General features: G+C 34.4%; 3 protein-coding genes across 5 annotated transcripts; all 3 read left to right on the top strand.

Annotated features, from left to right (window-relative positions):
- Positions 1-295: 295 nt before the first annotated feature.
- On the top strand, positions 296-2,260 carry LOC107931764 (pollen-specific leucine-rich repeat extensin-like protein 3). Its single transcript, XM_016863698.2, has one exon. The coding sequence runs from the start codon at positions 348-350 to the stop codon at positions 2,073-2,075; it is 1,728 nt and encodes a 575-aa protein (XP_016719187.2). The 5' UTR covers positions 296-347; the 3' UTR covers positions 2,076-2,260.
- A 1,530-nt stretch (positions 2,261-3,790) lies between these two features.
- LOC107931781 (uncharacterized) lies at positions 3,791-9,357 on the top strand. Of its 3 annotated transcripts, none has more exons than XM_016863722.2 (11): positions 3,791-4,251; positions 5,563-5,760; positions 5,946-6,043; positions 6,702-6,786; positions 6,864-7,067; positions 7,136-7,392; positions 7,932-8,022; positions 8,131-8,347; positions 8,445-8,619; positions 9,004-9,029; positions 9,121-9,357. In XM_016863722.2, exons 1-11 carry the CDS (start codon positions 4,033-4,035, stop codon positions 9,270-9,272), a joined length of 1,722 nt encoding a protein of 573 aa, XP_016719211.2. In that variant the 5' UTR covers positions 3,791-4,032; the 3' UTR covers positions 9,273-9,357. The 3 variants fall into 3 exon arrangements, with proteins under 3 accessions (XP_016719211.2, XP_016719203.2, XP_040938441.1); XM_016863714.2 differs by having other exon boundaries at positions 9,004-9,035; XM_041082507.1 differs by lacking the exon at positions 9,004-9,029.
- A 4,806-nt stretch (positions 9,358-14,163) lies between these two features.
- Positions 14,164-16,104, top strand: LOC107931799 (salicylic acid-binding protein 2). The gene is made up of 3 exons (XM_016863741.2): positions 14,164-14,715; positions 14,795-14,926; positions 15,686-16,104. The coding sequence occupies exons 1-3, from the start codon at positions 14,275-14,277 to the stop codon at positions 15,962-15,964; spliced, it is 852 nt and encodes a 283-aa protein (XP_016719230.2). The 5' UTR covers positions 14,164-14,274; the 3' UTR covers positions 15,965-16,104.
- Positions 16,105-18,524: the final 2,420 nt, after the last annotated feature.

Below are 18,524 nucleotides of genomic sequence, written 5' to 3'. Positions count from 1 at the left end.
AAAAATTATCATTATATTTACAAAACTGAACTTACATAAAATTGGTAGTCTACGTCAACAAAAGATTTACATTCTTGAATCCAGGCATTGTTTGATATTGAAATAGGAAGAGTTAGTTAGCTGATCCATAATGAGAAGTAGGTTAATGGTCAAGACTTGGTAAAATCATTTTATTTTTAGCTATGCTTGGCGCAACAAATTTTCTAAAAGTAGAACAGGTGCCACCTTCCGTGTTAAACCATGCCTTCCTTCCCCCACCCCCCCCCCCCTTCCTCAATATAATCTAACCCTCTTGCACTGCCAATTTGCCAACTATAAGCAGCCTCAGGCCTATCAAGGTGGGTAGCATGGGTAAACCTCGAAGGTCGCAGGTTTTTGGGTTATCTTTTCTTTTCTTTTCTTTTCTCTCTTCATTATCCACATCTTCTTTCGCATTGTCTGATGCTGAAGCATCATACCTCAGTCAACGTCAACTCTTAACCCTCCCTGAAAATGGTGAACTTCCTGATGGTTTTGAGTTTCAAGTTCAAATAAACTTAAAATTTGATAATTCTAGGCTGAGGAGGGCTTACATTGCCCTCCAAGCCTGGAAAAAGGCAATGTATTCTGATCCGAAGAACATAACCAACAATTGGGTTGGTCCTAATGTATGTGGCTACTCCGGTGTCTTTTGCGCTCAAGCATTGGATGACCCAAAAATAAAAGTTGTTGCTGGTGTTGATCTTAATCATGCTGACATTGCCGGATACCTTCCGGCAGAGCTGGGGTTGATGACCGATCTTGCATTGTTCCACATAAATTCCAACAGATTTTGTGGGATTATACCCAATAGCTTCTCTGAGCTTACGCTTATGCATGAGTTTGATGTTAGCAACAATCGGTTCGTCGGCTCTTTCCCGAATGTTACATTATCCTGGTCGAGTGTCAGGTACATCGACATCAGATTCAACAATTTTGAAGGCCAAATACCGCCTGAGCTTTTCGAAATGAAACTCGACGCATTGTTCTTAAATAACAATAGGTTCACTTCGACCATTCCCGAAACAATCGGCCAATCCACAGTCTCTGTGGTGACATTTGCCAACAACAAATTCAAAGGTTGTATTCCACATAGCATTGGCAAAATGGAGAACTTGGATGAGATTATTTTCATGAACAATGACCTGGGCGGTTGCTTCCCACCGGAAGTTGGTTCGCTTAAGAACCTGACTGTGTTCGACGCCAGCTTTAACTCATTCGTCGGTGCTTTGCCACAAGAGCTTTCAAACTTGATAGGGGTTAATGTTTTGGACATTTCCCATAACAAGTTGACAGGTGTTTTGCCTGAGAATATTTGTAAGTTGCCAAGCTTGTCTAATTTCTCATTCTCTCAAAACTACTTTAATGGAGCGGCCAATGCTTGTGTACCAACTTCGAGGAAAGACATCGTATTGGATGACACTGGCAATTGTTTGGGTGATAGGCCGAACCAGAAGTTAGGCAATGAATGCGAAGCCGTTTTGAGCCATCCAATTGATTGTAGTAAAGACAAATGTGGTGGTGGCTCTTCACCCAAGCCACCCGTCAAAGCTCCTCCAAAGCCACAGCCAAAACCTCCCGTTCACACACCACCACAACAAGTTCTCTCCACTCCACCACCCGTCTACTCACCACCACCACAACCTGTTCGCTCCCCTCCACCTCCACCAGTTCAATCTCCACCACCACCAGTTCGCTCCCCTCCACCTCCACCAGTTCAATCACCACCACCACCAGTTCGCTCCCCTCCACCACCCGTCTACACTCCACCTCCACCAGTTCTCTCCCCTCCACCACCCGTCTCCTTTCCACCTCCACCAGTTCAATCTCCACCACCACCAGTTCTCTCCCCTCCACCACCCGTCTCCTTCCCACCTCCACCAGTTCAATCACCACCACCCGTCTATTCTCCACATCCACCAGTTCAATCACAACCACCACCAACTTCACCTCCAGTTGTTGCTTTGACACCGCCACCTACAAAAAAAGCAGTCCTCCCTCCAAACTTGGGATTCCAATACTCATCGCCACCTCCACCAATGTTCCCAGGCTACTGAGTACTACAACCTTGATAATGTATAAGAAAATGAAAGAAAAGAAAAGAAAATTGCGCATGCATTTCATTCCCAATACAATTGTAACATAATTGGTAGAGAGGTCACTTATATGTATTTAATGCCATACTTAGGGTATGCCATATTACAATAATATGAAATCAAATGTTTCACCATTTTACCCTTAATTTCATATTACCTTTAAATATAAAGCAATTATTTTTCTTTTGAATATTACGATGCATGGGTTTATGTTCAATTTTTTTTTAAAAATATATAATATATAAAATTATTTACTAATATTGTAATAAAAATAAAAAATATTTTTTTTGGTATTTATTTATAAAATAAAACTTCAAAATATAACAATAAACAATATATTTGTTGATTTTTTCATTCATACTCAAATTTTATTGTAATTTGCAAACACACATTTTTATTATACTATACAAATCAATAAAACATATAACTTTATTCCATTATCCCCGGACAAATTTGATTTAATAATATAAAATGACAATAACAACCAATTTTGATGTAAAAATGTTATTTATTTAAAGACGTTTCATATTTATTTAAAAATTTAAATGGTAAGTATAAAAAAATAAATCAATCCAATTCTCGGTCAGAATGTGTAACATATCGAGGTGGTCGACAGTTGCGAGCTGATATAATTAATATTAATTACTTAAAAATATTTATTTAAAAAATAAAAAAAATTAATTTACATGATAAGTATAAAAAAAATTGCATGCTACAATTAATATTAATTACTTACAAATATTTAAAATTTATATTTCATATATTAAAATATTAACAATAAGTTATAATATATTATTTTTTATATTCTTACTAAAATATCATAATATTAATTAATTTGAACATTATTTAAATGCATATTTGTTACTTTATAATATCATGTCTAAAATGAATATTTTATTTCTCAAAAGCACTTTTTAACATACTATATTAAACACTTTTTAAAAGTAATGCTAAACTAACACTAAGAGAGTGAACTTTAATGATGAACTTGTTTAAAGTCAAAGGCTACTACCACCAACTTAGAATTATATCTATTTGATAAGTTTTGGATAGTTGAATTTTAAATTTTTGTAATTTTTTTATATATTTTTTAAAATTTTATAAGATTTTTAGATTTTTTTAAATAATATTTTAGAATTTTACAATATTTTTTTTGTATTTTTTAAAGAACAACATTGTATGTTTTTATACAGATAATATAGAGAGAAAATTTGGAGGGTTTAAAAATAATTTTTCCCTATTTTCTCCCACTTTAATTTTTTTTAGAATTTATCTATTTTTAAAATTTTTATTTTTTGAATTTTTAATGTACTTTTAGATTTTTTTAGAATTTTTAAAAAGTTTAAAAAATATTTCAATTGTTTTATACAAAATTAAGGTTAAATTAATAAAAATTATAAAAGTTGAGGACTAAAATTAATATTATAATCATTTCTTGTTAACGAAAGAGTAAAAAATGTAAATTTAAAAATATTATAATCAAAGTATAACTCTTTTAATTAATTGATTAAAATGAAAATTTACTCATAATTGAGGGAGTAATGGTAGTTTACCCTTAAAACTTTAATCCAATCTGTGGATAATGGGTTGAGAATGTGAATAGAATAGGTTTGTTCTGGCCCAGTGGCCCCAACCAATCATAAAACGGCAGCGTTAGGTTTGCTTATGGTTTGAAAGTCGATTGCCTTTGGTCGCACGTTGAGTCACGGTTTCGTGGTCAATTATCGACTGAAAACAGCCGCTATCCCCCTCGACTCTCAACAACTTGAACCTCCAACTATCCTTGCACAGATCTCATTCAACCTTTTCTCTAAAATACCAGAAAATCGAAGCCAAACATAACTTTTTTCTTAAATAGGTTCTTTGTTTGATATACCAACTTTTAATTTGTTCTTTTATACGAAAGCAAAGAAAAGAAATGGAAGATGCCAAGAACCCACCACCACAACAATTAGTATCTTCAGAAAAGGAAGAGCTAGGAAAAGAAGAAGAACCCAAAACGGAGGAGCAATTACCGGCTTCAACTACAGCGCCAAATAGTGGAGGAGGATGGGGCGGTTGGGGTTTCTCTGCTTTCTCGGTTCTCTCAGATCTTCAGAAGGCTGCCACTGTTGCCGCTGAGGAGATCTCTCGCAATGTACGCCTCATTTTTTTCCCTTTTTATAATCAATTTCCGGGATTTGTTATTCTAATGAAAGATTGTTTATTTTATTATGTTTAGATATGTGGGTTTGAGTGAATCTAGATCTTGGACCGAAACATTCTTTTTTGGGACTGTTTTTTCGAATACCCATTTTGAAGTGTGCATCATTTTGTTGTTTAATTTAGCAGGTTTTTGATACTGTGGAAACCTTATTCAGTATGGGTTCAGTTATTAGAGATTTTTGGTTTTGATGAATTAAACCTTACTCTGTGTTTAATACGTGAAGCATTGTAGGAAGAGAAAAATGAAGTTCGCTGTTCAAAAACCTAATCTTTTATTAAAATTCATATCCTAGGTGTTGGATTTGTATGGTCTGAATTTGGTCATTACATAATAAAGAATTAACTGCAGTAGAATTCCTTACTTGCCCCACCCTTTTCATGAACTCCCGTATCCATAAAATGGTTATAATGTATGTAATCAATTTGATTATGGCAAAGGAAATATGTGTTATTTTTCCATAATGAACTCTTTTTCTATTTTTTTCCCCAATTCTAGGTGGAGCCTTTTGTGATTTGCTTTTAAATGCATTTTTTCAAAGATGCAGCTCGCTGTTTGAGGACCGAAGAAGTTGCTACTGTAGTCATTTATTCGTTACGTTAGACCTGCTGGTTGTAGAAATATCTTTAAGTTTCACATAGATACTAGATGTTGTGATTTATTACTGAAATTACATTCCTTACAAAGAACTCTATTCACTATTTTGGGTGAAAATTTGTCCGACTCATTATTTGAAAACGAGTCTTGTCAAACTTGCAACTAGGCCATTTTGCTTAAGGAATCTGAGTTAAATTTATACTTTTCCTATTTGGTTTCAGGGATCACTTGCATTTTGCTTTTCCTATGCAAACTATTGCTATTTTATCCTTGGTGAATTTGGAAATGTTGAATAGGAAAAATGGTATAATAATATTAAGATCAACAAGTGCCCCCTTAAGGTCAATAATTTTCATATTTTCACTGTCCTCTTAACACTTTCAGATTTCAGTTTGTGCAGTATGAGTTTTTAGGCTTTGGGAAGTAATATGTCGCTTTTAAACATTTCAAATGGTTACTTGAAAGTTTCTTGATTCCAGTTGTGAGAATCCTCTTTATGGTATCCAGTAATGAGAATTATCTTTATGATCTAGAAAGATCCTGAATAACATAAATTGATAATTATAGGAGATTTATGCAACTTCTCATGTAATAATTAGTTATAGGAGGTTGTTTTCAATTTTGTTAAGCAGTGCTTTCTGGATGCAGGCTTCTGTGGTTGCAGAGAAGGCTGCAAAGAGCATTGCAGATATACAAATTGCTGAAGAGTCAGAATCTTCTAAGGCAGATGAAGCAGAAGAATCTCCAAGTGAAAAGGAAAGTGAGGATGAGGATGAGGATGACAAGCTACGAAAATCTGCTCTGGATAAGTTAGAGAAAGCAAGTGGCGATTCTTTCCTTGGTCAGGCAAGTCATTTTTATATTATTTTTACTAGTATTTGCTGCACAAATCTGGAATGATGGTAATTTTCTCTAAGCTTTGTTTCTGCAGACACACCAAGGTGTGTACTCAGTTGTACCATATCGTTGTGATGGACCAGAATCAATATTTTGGTTTATTATCTTTTATATTCTACTTTCATTGTTTGCAGGGTTTGAAGGTTTTTGACAACTCTGTTGAAAATTTTGCTTCTGGTGCATGGCAGGCACTAGGGAGTGCATGGAAGGGGGGTACCAATTTTGTTCAGAAGTATGTTTCATGTCTTTCAATGTGTCATTTTATTTGCATCATGTTATTGATTGCATACGGCAGAAGATTGATTGTTCAAATTGCAAGCTATATAGAGTTTGGTTTTAAAATAATTAGTTGGTTTCCAGGAGCTAACAAACAAAAAAAAAGAGAAAAAAGAATTGATGCTTGTTAATTGCAATGCGTCTTCAAAACAAATCTTTGGAAGTCCTTCAGTGTGAATATTTAATTTCTAACTAGTGGATTCAGAGTTCTACTATCATAGAATATTTTCCCATATATTGGATCTTACCTTTCCTCTGTAGAAGCCATGATGTGACTGTATGTTCAAGACATTAACCACTCATGTATCACTTGGGACTCTGTAGAATTTTCCTGGCGTTGAGAATATTCAGATGTCATGTTTGGATAGACTTATTTCTAGAAATGGGATTTGTTATGCTAAGATAAACAAGTGAGTACCATATGCTGCTGCTTGATTTTGTGCTTCCATTGTCTAATTTCCTTCTATTTTCTATTTTGTGCTTCATTGTATAATTTTCCTCAATTTTCTCCTGATGCAGTAGCATTCCATAGTTCATAGTTGCCATAGAACTCAAGAAACGGGTACTTGTGAAAGCATTTTTCCACTAATAGGTTTGTCTCTTTTATTGTATAGGCTTGAGCATTCTGCTGTGAACATTGCAGATTCCATTCAGCATGGAGGTTTACCCGCTGGTTCAGTTGCACCCTCATTAATTGAGGTTTGTCATTGTTCAGTCCCTGTTATCCTGTTTGGTAATGTTATGATGATCTCTTGTTTCTCACATTTATATTGCAGTCTGGAAAAGCCTTTACGACAAAGGGAATGCAAGTGCTTGAATATGTGGGAAAGGAGACTATGGATTTACTGATCAATGAAACTGGTATAGAAGTTGAAAAGAACTCTAAGGGCACTGAGCATCTATCTGATGAGGATCAGTCGGTAGAGGAAGTTAGTTTTGATCGATGCTTCTACATATACGGAGGTCCAGAGCAGTTAGAGGTTAGCTTCTTATACTTGAAGTTGATATTTGATGATTAAAATGACTAAATTTTTTTTACATAACTCAGGAACTGGAAGCATTATCCAGCCATTATGCCCTTCTGTTTAACCGGAGAAAAGCAAAATTGCCTTCTGAACAGAAATCTGTGTATGAGGGAAAGCTTAAACAAATCCAACAAATTTTCAGTTTAGATGCTGAAATTGATGGAAATGGTCCACAGTCGGCCAAAGGAAAGAAAATAGAGACTGGAATTGATGGCAGTCATGATGAGATGAAAATTTTACATGATTCAAGTGTCAGCAAGGCTGCTGATATGGCTGTTGGGTAATTTGCTGAACACAGATGGCTTTTCATTTACCTTAGCTTAGAAATTGTCTGCTCCATGGCATTAGTGGCCAATGGCTATATACTGTGGTTCTCTGATTGTCTGCACTACTTATAGGCATCTTTTGTTTGGGCTTTCTTTCAGGAGCTCATCCATTAAATATCAAATTGGAATTTTCTTTTAATGAGTTGGTTTTGGTTTTGGTTCTATATGCTAAGTAGCCTTTGCTTGATAACTATTCCATTTTTGTCCTTTGGAATTTAAGTCTTAGACATGCTTTGGAATACACAATAATAGATTTTGACCTAACATTTTTTATATTGTAAGCATGGGTGCAACTTGCAAGTTTGTAGGGTTTCTGGATCCAGTATGAACTCAGAATGGGTATACAGCAATAGTGATATAACTCTTGTTCTGAACTATCAACTCATATTATAGTGTTGTAAACTTTTATTTGTCGTCTTTTTTTCTTCTTCTCATAAGCATAGTGATATTCATAATTGTTGCTGGTCTGTTGTTAATTCCACAACATTTCCAGGTTCACAAATGCATTGGCAGGATTAGCTGTTAATGATGTAATTCAAAGAACTGCTGGAAGGCTAGATTCGCTGCACTCAGAGGGGGTTCATGTATTGAGATGTTTTCAAATTCTTTTCAACATTTTGATAATTATTTTTGAACATGATTTTCATTTCCTGTACCTTGGCGATCTTAAAAGATTATGCGCTTCTATGCAGAGGCTTTCAGAAATGTGCTGTTTAGCAATGTCTCATCTCCTGATGCTGGGTAAATCTGTCATATCTGGTTCTAACAAAGTTCAAGATGAAGATGCCGATGGTGATATGATGAATATTGACTGGCCAGAAGATTCTGTTGAGAAGGCTAAACTAATAAGATTGAAGGCACAATCAATGACAGGATACGTGGAAGCTGTATCCAGCAGCTTTATCACAGGTTGATTTCCTTGTACTTCTTTGTTATCAGTTATATTATATATGTTTAACATTGGTATGCATCTCAGCCGAGGGTGATTATCTTTAAATGTGTTCAGGCATATCCGATGTAGCTGGAGCTTATCTAGCGGCCATTAAGAGTGTTAATGCAGATTCACATGAAGCACTTACAAAAGCATCTATCCAGGAGAAAGCTAATTCCTTCTCTGAACATCTCCGTAGTGATCAGAACATTGCAGTGAGCAAAATCCAGGATGGACTCCAAAATTTTTCGTATGTGGTCCTTTCGAACTCAATGCCAGCTGCTTGAAAACCTGAATTCTCTGCATGTCTTGTTAGTGCGAATGTAAATAGTTGCATCTTAGATGGGTTTTAACCCCCAGTATTACTAAACTTTTTATGCTCTACACCATTGAAACTGAACTCATTTTTTAAGCAGGGGGTAAAGCAGTTTCTTTTGTGTAGATTTCATTGTTAAACTTGAATGTTAATCTGGAATGTTAAACAAACCATTTCCACGTTAAGGATGAAATGAAATTCAAACATCATGTTCTTTTTTACGGATTTCAAATGTTTTAAGAAAATTTTCTTGTTCTTGATTTTATGGTCACTATTTTGGAAAACTGAACTGCGACCTTTGTGCTTTACATGAAACAGTGAACTGCACCATACAGTGAGTGAAGGTGGGGGTAAGTCATATAATGCAAACATAAAATGCAACGCGCAAGTCATTTGATCTCAATTTGACACACTGATCTAAATCTTGCCAACTAGGTTCCACTGGCCGAACTTTGATACCAGGGAAGCCTAACGGAGCCCCACTCATTGACCATGCTGTATGTAATTCTAGTGATATCAAAGAACTTATTTCGGATGCTGGAAACCAATGCAAAAAGTTGGAATTTGGAATAGTGGCCAATGGTTGAGAAGGCAACAAAAACATTGTTTTATGGGGCGATGTAGGAAAATGAGAAAGTTAAAAGAACAGGATGTCATCGTCAACTACAAAAACCTTTGGACCAGAAAATTCAGAAATACAAAGTACACAAATAACAAATAAGAATAAGGAAAAAGGTCTGGCTATGGAGTGACGTTTGTAAGCGCAACCTCCTTAAGGTAGATAACGATAATACAAGTTTTCCATGACTGTTAACTCGAGATTCTAACTTTAGGTCAATGCCAATCCTAAGTTCAGCCACCTAAAACAAATAGCTGTGTTAACAATGTTAGCATGTGATTAAGAGTAAGATGAAACATCCTGTATAACTGTTGCAACACTAAATAACAAAACAAACTAGATCCTACGAAGTTACAGGAACCTCAACCTCATAATCTGACCCCTGGATCATCCCAACCAATAAAGTTATCAAGCCAAAAGATTGTAGCTTTATTCAAGGTCTTGTTCCTCGCCTTAAATAAAGCTATCAAGTTTAGTTAAGCCTTTCCTCCGAGGAGGTCATTGCCTCCTCACTCCCTTTGATCTCTTCGGTTGGCAATTCCATTAGTTCTGGACCATAATCATGTCTCAGATGCTTCATTAACTCGATTTCTTTTTTATATGCCCCACAGATCTCGTCTTACTTGTAATGCCTTTAACGCGACCCGAATCATCGAGTCCAAATTTCGAGTGTTATTGCACATAATATTTAACAAAATTTTCAAAACAGCTCTCTTCAACTTGACTTTTAAACATTTTTAAAATTACTATATTTAATCTTATTTTTAAAGAAGCAATTGAAAATATTTAGACATAATAGAATACATTAGACTTGTCACCAGTGGTGGAGCATAATGAAGACCCAGGGTGGCCATGACCCCTATAAAATGGTAAATTTTTAATTTAAGCCCTTTATAATTTATAAAATTTTAAATTAGTAATAGTAAAATTGTACTTTAACCTTTCAAAAATGATAAAAATTTGGTTTAACCCTTTAAAAATTATAAAGATATAGGCTATTAAAATGATGAAATTACATTTTTACTATCGCAAAAATATACAATTTAATTCCGCCCAAAAAAACTTAGGCTCTGCCATTACTTCTCACTATATCTTTGACATTTCAAACATGTACTAAAGATAGACTCTTTAAAGCATAATTCTACAATACGCCTTATTTACTAATGGTCCACCGTATGCATAGCAACCTGCTTCGCCGCTACATTGGCACACTGCTTGCTTGTCCCTCCTGTCGAGCTCGTTCATATAAAAATATGAAACATAATCATAACACTTGTAAGTTCAGGAGAACTTATTAAGCTTGAATATAAATTACCTTTTTAAACTTACTTATTGAATTCTTCATCATGTAAAATCAGATTACTCAATTCTGTTATTGGCGGATACCTTCACATCGTTGGATAACCTCGTACTTATACACCACTTATGTTCTTAACTTATCATCTTTCATCTTACTAAAAGGCTGACTCAAGATTTTACCAGTTAATACTGCCATTTCTCTTCCCTTCAACAACCATAAAATAGTTATTCCAGAACAGTCAACCACAGGTACTATTCTCTTGGCGGATACTATTTACAAATCTTACTTTTGGCGAATTACCATGATAAGTACACTTTAGATCATTCAAATGAATTCTGCACATCTTTGTTACAAAACACCAGACATTCAAGATAACAACTTCAATTCCTTAGGGACCCAGAACCAGGCATGATACTATTCAAATATGGCAGAGTCCAAATAACATATGGATACTTATATCTTTCATAATTGCGAATACACCCGTATTTTTAACTAACAAATTATCATGGCGAATACCCTTTTTAAACATATAGATATATACTTCCTTTCAGGAAACATCCCTTATGACTCATTCGATACATCACAGAACTAACCATATAAAATAACTCCAAACATATTATTTCTTATCATAAAATTGATTATCAAAGAACACCCAGAGTGCACCCAGAATTCACCACAATTGCGATACATAATTCACCACATAGACTTAGCAGAGTACGTAGCAAGGGCCAAACAAAATATGCCACAAAGGTAACATATAGAATATGCCACAAAGGTAGCATACAGAATACGCCACAAAGGCTAATCAGAATTCGTCACAAATGTCAAATAGAATGCGCAACAAAGGCTAACCAGAATTCGCCACAAAGGCCAATCAAAATGCCACATAAACTGTCTTGTTTGCAATATAGATTTGCCTAAACTCACATCGTGTGAGGTTTGCCCATCATCGCCCTGGGACATGCAGAAAACCTCAGTAGATGAATACGGCTCATCCACCCCTTTCTAGAATGTGCCATGACCATGGACTTCTTCAAAATTATCATACCGAAATTCATGTTTACTGTTCTGACAAACTTCTTTTAATACCATCGTGGTGTCAAAGCTCACATCACATAATCTCCCATCACTCTTCTACACCCATTTTTCTATCATTTTCAATCATATATCTAACATAAGTATATACTCAGGTAGGCTATACTCATTTTCTTAATCAAATCAGACTTCAATACACATTTCACACACATAAACACAAACATGTATCACAATATGCATCCCAGGCACACACACACATAATTGCTTCAGAGAATCACTTACACCCACACATACAAATCATTACATACTTAAATTACAAGAACATTATACAAAGATTACATATATATATTTTTTCAACAGTCATTTAAGTACTCATGCATCGTTATTGGAACATCGATCACAAGAGATCTATCTAGAAGAACTTGTAGGAGTCGGCATTAGGGACTTACATGATACTTATCCATTGTAGCTCGAAGCACCAACCCAGATATCCTTCTCAAACCAGTAGTAACAACTGCTTAAAGGACATAGATTCACTATTACAACCCTCATGCATACAAATTCCATGACATTTAAATCGTAGATAACCCCATGCAAGACCTTGTGCTAACAACTTATTGTTCATATATCCCTTATAGACTTACTCTTCCAAAACTTAACATACAGAGTCGTAACACTTACCCGGAGATGGAATGACCACTAATTAAACTTAGAACCTTCACTTCCAACTTAGCAAGGGAGAGATACAATTAGATTTAAAAAAAAAAGAATCAGAGAGTAATATTGAAAAAAGAATAACATTTCTCACAAACCATTCTCACATATATATAACTCAATTCTACTTAATGGAACTTAACAAATGCCACTTAATTTAGAGTTTGTCCTTCTTAATGGCCTACAAACTCCGAGAGAAATATGAATAAAGATATTGCATAACGAATATTAGACCAGTCAATCCGGTTGGTTTTTAATTAAGTCATTTTACAACCCAACAAGCATAATACTCAAACAAACAAGACGTACTATACATTTGGCGGAACTCATACCATAATTACATTTTCGCTTAACAAAAATTTTCTCTTTAAATAGTAGAATGACCTAAAATAGAATCTTCATATACTTACACCGCGATTACTACAAACCTACTCCTATTCACCAACATAAACAAATTGGTGGATTACACTTCACCAAACAAAAATTTTCACTACTACACGTTTTAAACTCAAATCCGTCAGACTTGGGTGTGACAATTTTCCTTTTTGCCTACTCACTTTGTTTTATTTATTTATTTATTTCAAGTAGTGTCTTAAGCCCCTTTTATTCTTCCAAACTCTTGAGCTTCCCCCAATATTTCTCTCCAGTCCGGTGAGTGCTTGGGCATTATCAAAGCCAATCCCTTCCCCAATAGTATTAGGCCTAAGTAAGCCTTATCCCACGATTTTTCCTTTTTCTTGTTGGGCATTCACAATGGCTTAAATCCAACACCATGTGCTCTGACTCATCAGAGAACAATTGCCCAACATCTTTCCCATGAGAATTTTAGTCAAGGACTGACTATGGGGCACAACTTAAACACTTTCATCTTGTATTTTTAAATTTAAAGCTAAAATGTATGGATTTATGCCCATCTTGTGGCTGTTCTCCATCGGCCAGCCTTTTTTTAAGAGTATAGAATATCAGTCCTGATTTTAGCCCCCCCGTCTAACATAGTTTTTCCCACTAAAGTGATTTCCGGAATTAGGGCTGTAAATGAATTGAGCTTAAACGAATAAATATTTGTTTATGTTCGTTTGTTCATTTTTAAATTTGTTCGTGCTCAACTTGTGTTCGTTAAGAATTTTAAATTTTTGTTCACATTCGTTTATTTAAAATTATTTGTGTTCATGTTCGTTTATTTAATATTCACGAACACGTTCATTTAACTTATTCGAACATGTTCGCGAACATTCAACGAATATGTTCACGAACAATGTTAATGAATAACAAACAAACAAACAAACAATAAATACATACACATATATTTGTTTAGATATAAAATAGTCAAATATAAATATTAATAATTATATTATAAATAAAAATAATACAAATCAAGATAATTTTATTAATATATACTAATGAAATTTTTATAAGAAAATATCATTAATAAATAAACGAGTTAATAAACAAACTTTTAAACGAGTTTATTTGTGAATATAAACGAACCGAACACACCTCAGTTCGTGTTCGTTCGTTTATTAAATGCATATAAAATTTTATTTATACTCACTTATTTAACTTAATAAACAAACATAAATCAACGTTATACAAACAATTCATTCAACATTAATTACACCCCAATGTGAATGTATTTCTACGATTTGGAGTCAACCGCCAAATTCAAGAGAGAAACCCATCCTTGATATCGTTGTTTTGGTCCCGTGCACGTCATTGAAAATGTCATTATCCAGTGTCATGAGGCAGTGGGAAAAAAAAATAAATGACACAAATTATTTATATACCCACCCATATTAATATACTATTTTTTCTAGTAAATTTGTTGTTCCAACTGAAAGATTTATAATATTTCATTCAACCAAAGTTTCAAGTGAAGAGCTTTGTCCATAACCAGATAATACCCAACACCCAACCTAAAAACATGTATCAGATTTGGAAGCTCATGCTCTTAGTTTCACTTTTAATTTGCCACCTTCTATCCAAGGTGCCGGGAACATCATCGGAGCCACCAAAGCACTTTGTGCTGGTTCATGGGGCTTGCCATGGCGCTTGGTCATGGTACAAGGTGGTGCCACTGCTAAAATCAGGTGGCCACAATGTTACCGCCTTAGACCTGGGTGGGTCAGGGGTTGATCCACAGCAAGTCAACACTCTGAGATCGATCTCTGATTACATAAAGCCCTTGAGAGAATTCATGGCATCGTTACCCGATGAAGAAAAAGTGGTGCTTGTTGGTCACAGTTTAGGCGGTTTGGCCATCTCTCAAGCAATGGAAATGTTTCCGGAAAAAATCTCTGTAGCAGTTTTTGTGACAGCCCTCATGCCTGGTCCAACACTCAACGCTTCCATTCTCACTCAGAAGGTACGTATGCAATGATGCAATGATCCATTTTATTATTGAATAAATTATTGAAAAGAAACTGGTTTGTTTTTGTTGAAAGGTATTACGTGATCTAGATCCCCAAATGGAGAACCATTATACATATGATGATGGGCCTAGCAGCCCTCCAACCACCTTCACTTTTCGGCCAATGTTCCTCTCTTCTAAACTCTACCAGCTCAGCCCACCTGAGGTACGATACTCTCATTACTGCTTCGGCTTCATAGGTCCGGTCTATTCGGGCTGAGTTTTTAATAAATTACTTGGTAATTCGGGTAAAAATTCATATGCTATTTAAAATTTTAGAATTTAGAGATAATAATCTTTTTTCTTAAAAAAAGGAAATAAAAATAAAAATATGTGAAAATTAGAAAATAATAAAAAATTATTTTTACTGTTTTCACTAAAAATATTTTGTAAGAATGAAAATAATTAAAACAAGGACTATTAACTTTAGATGAACTGCCCTTAGTTCAAACTCATGTAAACACAAAAGTATTTTCAATATTAAATTTGGTACACTGTTTTGAATTCGTATAAATGTAGTTATTATATTTTATTTTTATTAGAAAAAAAATAGTTACTAAGTTTGTTTTCATGTTTTTATTATTAAAAATATTATTTTTATTTACCAAACATATTTTCAATTTAAAAAAAAAACAGAAAATGAAAACTATTCTCTAGAGATGAAAATAAAAAATATTTTGTGAAACCAAACTCGCCTTAGTCTCTTTACTTTTCAATTTCAAAATGCATGCATGTTTAATTGTTAACGCTGTTAAACTTTTTTATTAAATTTATTAGTGTAAGATTCCGAAACTCATTTGATAGCAATATAATTAAAAAAATGATATCGTAATGAAATAGAATTCTGCATTATATAAAATACTTATCACACCTTAAATCTAGTTATAGAATCTAAAAAAATGTATGAATAAAAAATTAATTGCAGGATTCTGCATTGGCAAGTATGTTGATGAGACCAATACGGTTGTATAGTGCAGAAGACATATCAAGAGTAATAGTACTCTCTCAGAAGATATACGGGTCGGTTAATCGGGTTTTTATAATTTCGGAAAAGGATTTGGCTATCAAGGAGGATATTGTAGGGTGGATGATCCGGGAAAACCCACCCCATCAAGTTGAAGTGATCAAAGGGTCTGATCATATGGTGATGATGTCCAAGCCTATCCAACTTTCTAATATGCTATTATGCTTAGCTAAAAACTAGAGTCATTGAATTTGAGACTTTAATAATATAGTCAACGCTAAAAGAAATTTAAAGTATTGTAATCTATTTATAATATGTCCTTTAAGAATATAATTTTATATCGTTCATATTTTTTATACACTTTAAATACAATTATGATATATATTTATCTCTTTATTAATTAAGTCCTTGAATATTTTCAAAAAATTAATTAAACCCTTATTCTTTTTTCACTCAATTAATCTCAATCACTTAAGCCATTAGATTGTTAAAGTTAACGGTCAACCGTTATAGAGTAATGACAACCATTTTTTTAGGTTGTTTTTGCTATGCGATACGTGAAGGTTGTGCCACGTGATGAAAATTGATATTTTATATTTCCACTGTCATGGAATTAAATTTCCTATGATTTGCATCCATAACTCTAGCTACTTTCTGGCAATATATGCACTTTGTATCCATCATCGCACATGCTTTTTCAACCACTTTTATGAATAACATCCTTGACCTTGTGAATGTTGAAGTCTAATGGTTTATTTGAGTGTGTAAAGAAATGACTATGGCCAAACCTTAAGGAAATAATCAATTGCTTTGGGTGTTGCAACATTGATGCAATGATGTCGTGACACCGACCCTCCATCACTTCAGAGGAGCAAAACTTCAATGAAAAATCAACTTGGAGTAGTCTGCCAAAGATGTCGTAACACTAGGTGTGTTGTATCGTGACACTAGGCGCGATCAGTAAGTCAACTAGTGAGTAGCCGATTTAGGCTTATGAATGAATGCATTTTTTTAATTAATCGCTTATTCAACAAGTGATTTAGCGGGTTTGCAAACCAACATAGCTTTGTAATTAATTTTCAATGTTATTCTTGAATTACCATGGTGAATACCATTTTTAAACTTATAGATATATACTTCCTTTCAGGAAACTTCCCTTATGACTCCTTCGATACATCACAGAGCTAACCATACCAAAATAACTCCAGACATATCATTTCTTACCATAAAATTGATTATTAAAGAACACCCAGAGTGTACCCAGAATTCACCCCAATTATGATACATAATTCACCACAATTGCGATACATAATTTACCACATAGACTTAGCAAAGGACGTAGCAAGGGCCAAACAGAATATACCACAAAGGTAACATATAGAATATGCCACAAAGGTAGCATAAAGAATATGCCACAAAGGCTAATCAGAATTTGCCACAAATGTCAAACAAAATGCGCCACAAAGGCTAACCAAAATTTGCCACAAAGGCCAATCAAAATTCCACCCAGGCATTCCATGAACTGTTGTGTTTGCGATATAGATTTGCCTAAACTCACATCGTGTGAGGTTTGTCCGTCGTCGCCCTGGGACACACAGAAAACCTCAGTAGATAAATGCAGCTCATCTGCCCCTTTCTAGTATGTGCCATGACCATGGACTTCTTTAGAATTATCATACCGAAATTCATGTATATTGAATACCACCATGGTGTCAAAGCTCACATCACATAATCTCCCATTACTCTTTTACACCCCATTTCTTTAACATTTTCAATCATATATCTAACATAAGTATACACTCAGGTAGGTTGTACTCATTTTCTTAATCAAATCAGACTTCAATACAAGTTTCACACACATAAACACAAACATGTATCACAGTATACGTCCCAGGCACACACACATAATTGCTTCAAAGAATCACTTACACCCACACATACAAATCATTACATATTTAACTCACAAGAACGTTATACTAAGATTACATATATATTTTTTCAACTGTCATTTAAGTACTTTGCATCGTTATTGGAACATCGATCACAAGAGATCTATCTAGAAGAACTTGTAGGAGTCGACATTAGAGACCCATGTGATACTCACCCATTGTAGCTCGAAGCTCTAACCCAGACATCCTTCTCAAACCAGCAATAACAACTGCTTAAAGAACATAGATTCACTATTACAAACCTTATGCATACAAATTCCATGACATCTAAATCGTAGATAACCCCATGCAAGACCTTATACTAACAACTTATTGTTCATATACCCCTTATAGACTTACTCTTTCAAAACCTAACATGTAGAGCCGTAACACTTACTCGGAGATGGAATGAGCACCGATTAAACCCAGAACCTTTGCTTCCAACTTAATAAGGGAGAGATACAATTAGATTTGAAAAAAAAAAGAATCAGAGAGTAATATTGAAAGAAGAATAACCTTTCTTACGAGCCCTTGTCACATATATAACCCAATTTTACTTAATGGAACTTAACAAATGTCACTTAATTTAGAGTTTGTCCTTCTTAATGGCCTTCAAACTAGAGGTGTGTATGGGTCGGGCCGAGCCGGGTTCGAGTCGCGCCCAACTAAAAATTTAGGCCCGTTTCCCAAATAATATGCCTAAAATTTTTTTCCAAGCCCGACCCGAATAAAAATGTTAAAACCCAGGCCCGACCCGGCCCATCCATATTAATTTTTATTTTATTTTTTTATATAATTTTAAAATATATATAAACCATCAAAAATACTAAAAACATCAAAATAAATACTTCTCAACAAATTAAAAATAAATT

Source organism: Gossypium hirsutum, chromosome A12 (genome assembly GCF_007990345.1).
Source record: "Gossypium hirsutum isolate 1008001.06 chromosome A12, Gossypium_hirsutum_v2.1, whole genome shotgun sequence".
Taxonomy (NCBI): Eukaryota; Viridiplantae; Streptophyta; class Magnoliopsida; order Malvales; family Malvaceae; genus Gossypium; species Gossypium hirsutum.
Note: the sequence above shows the minus strand (reverse complement) of the source record. Positions and strands in the feature narration are given on the sequence as shown.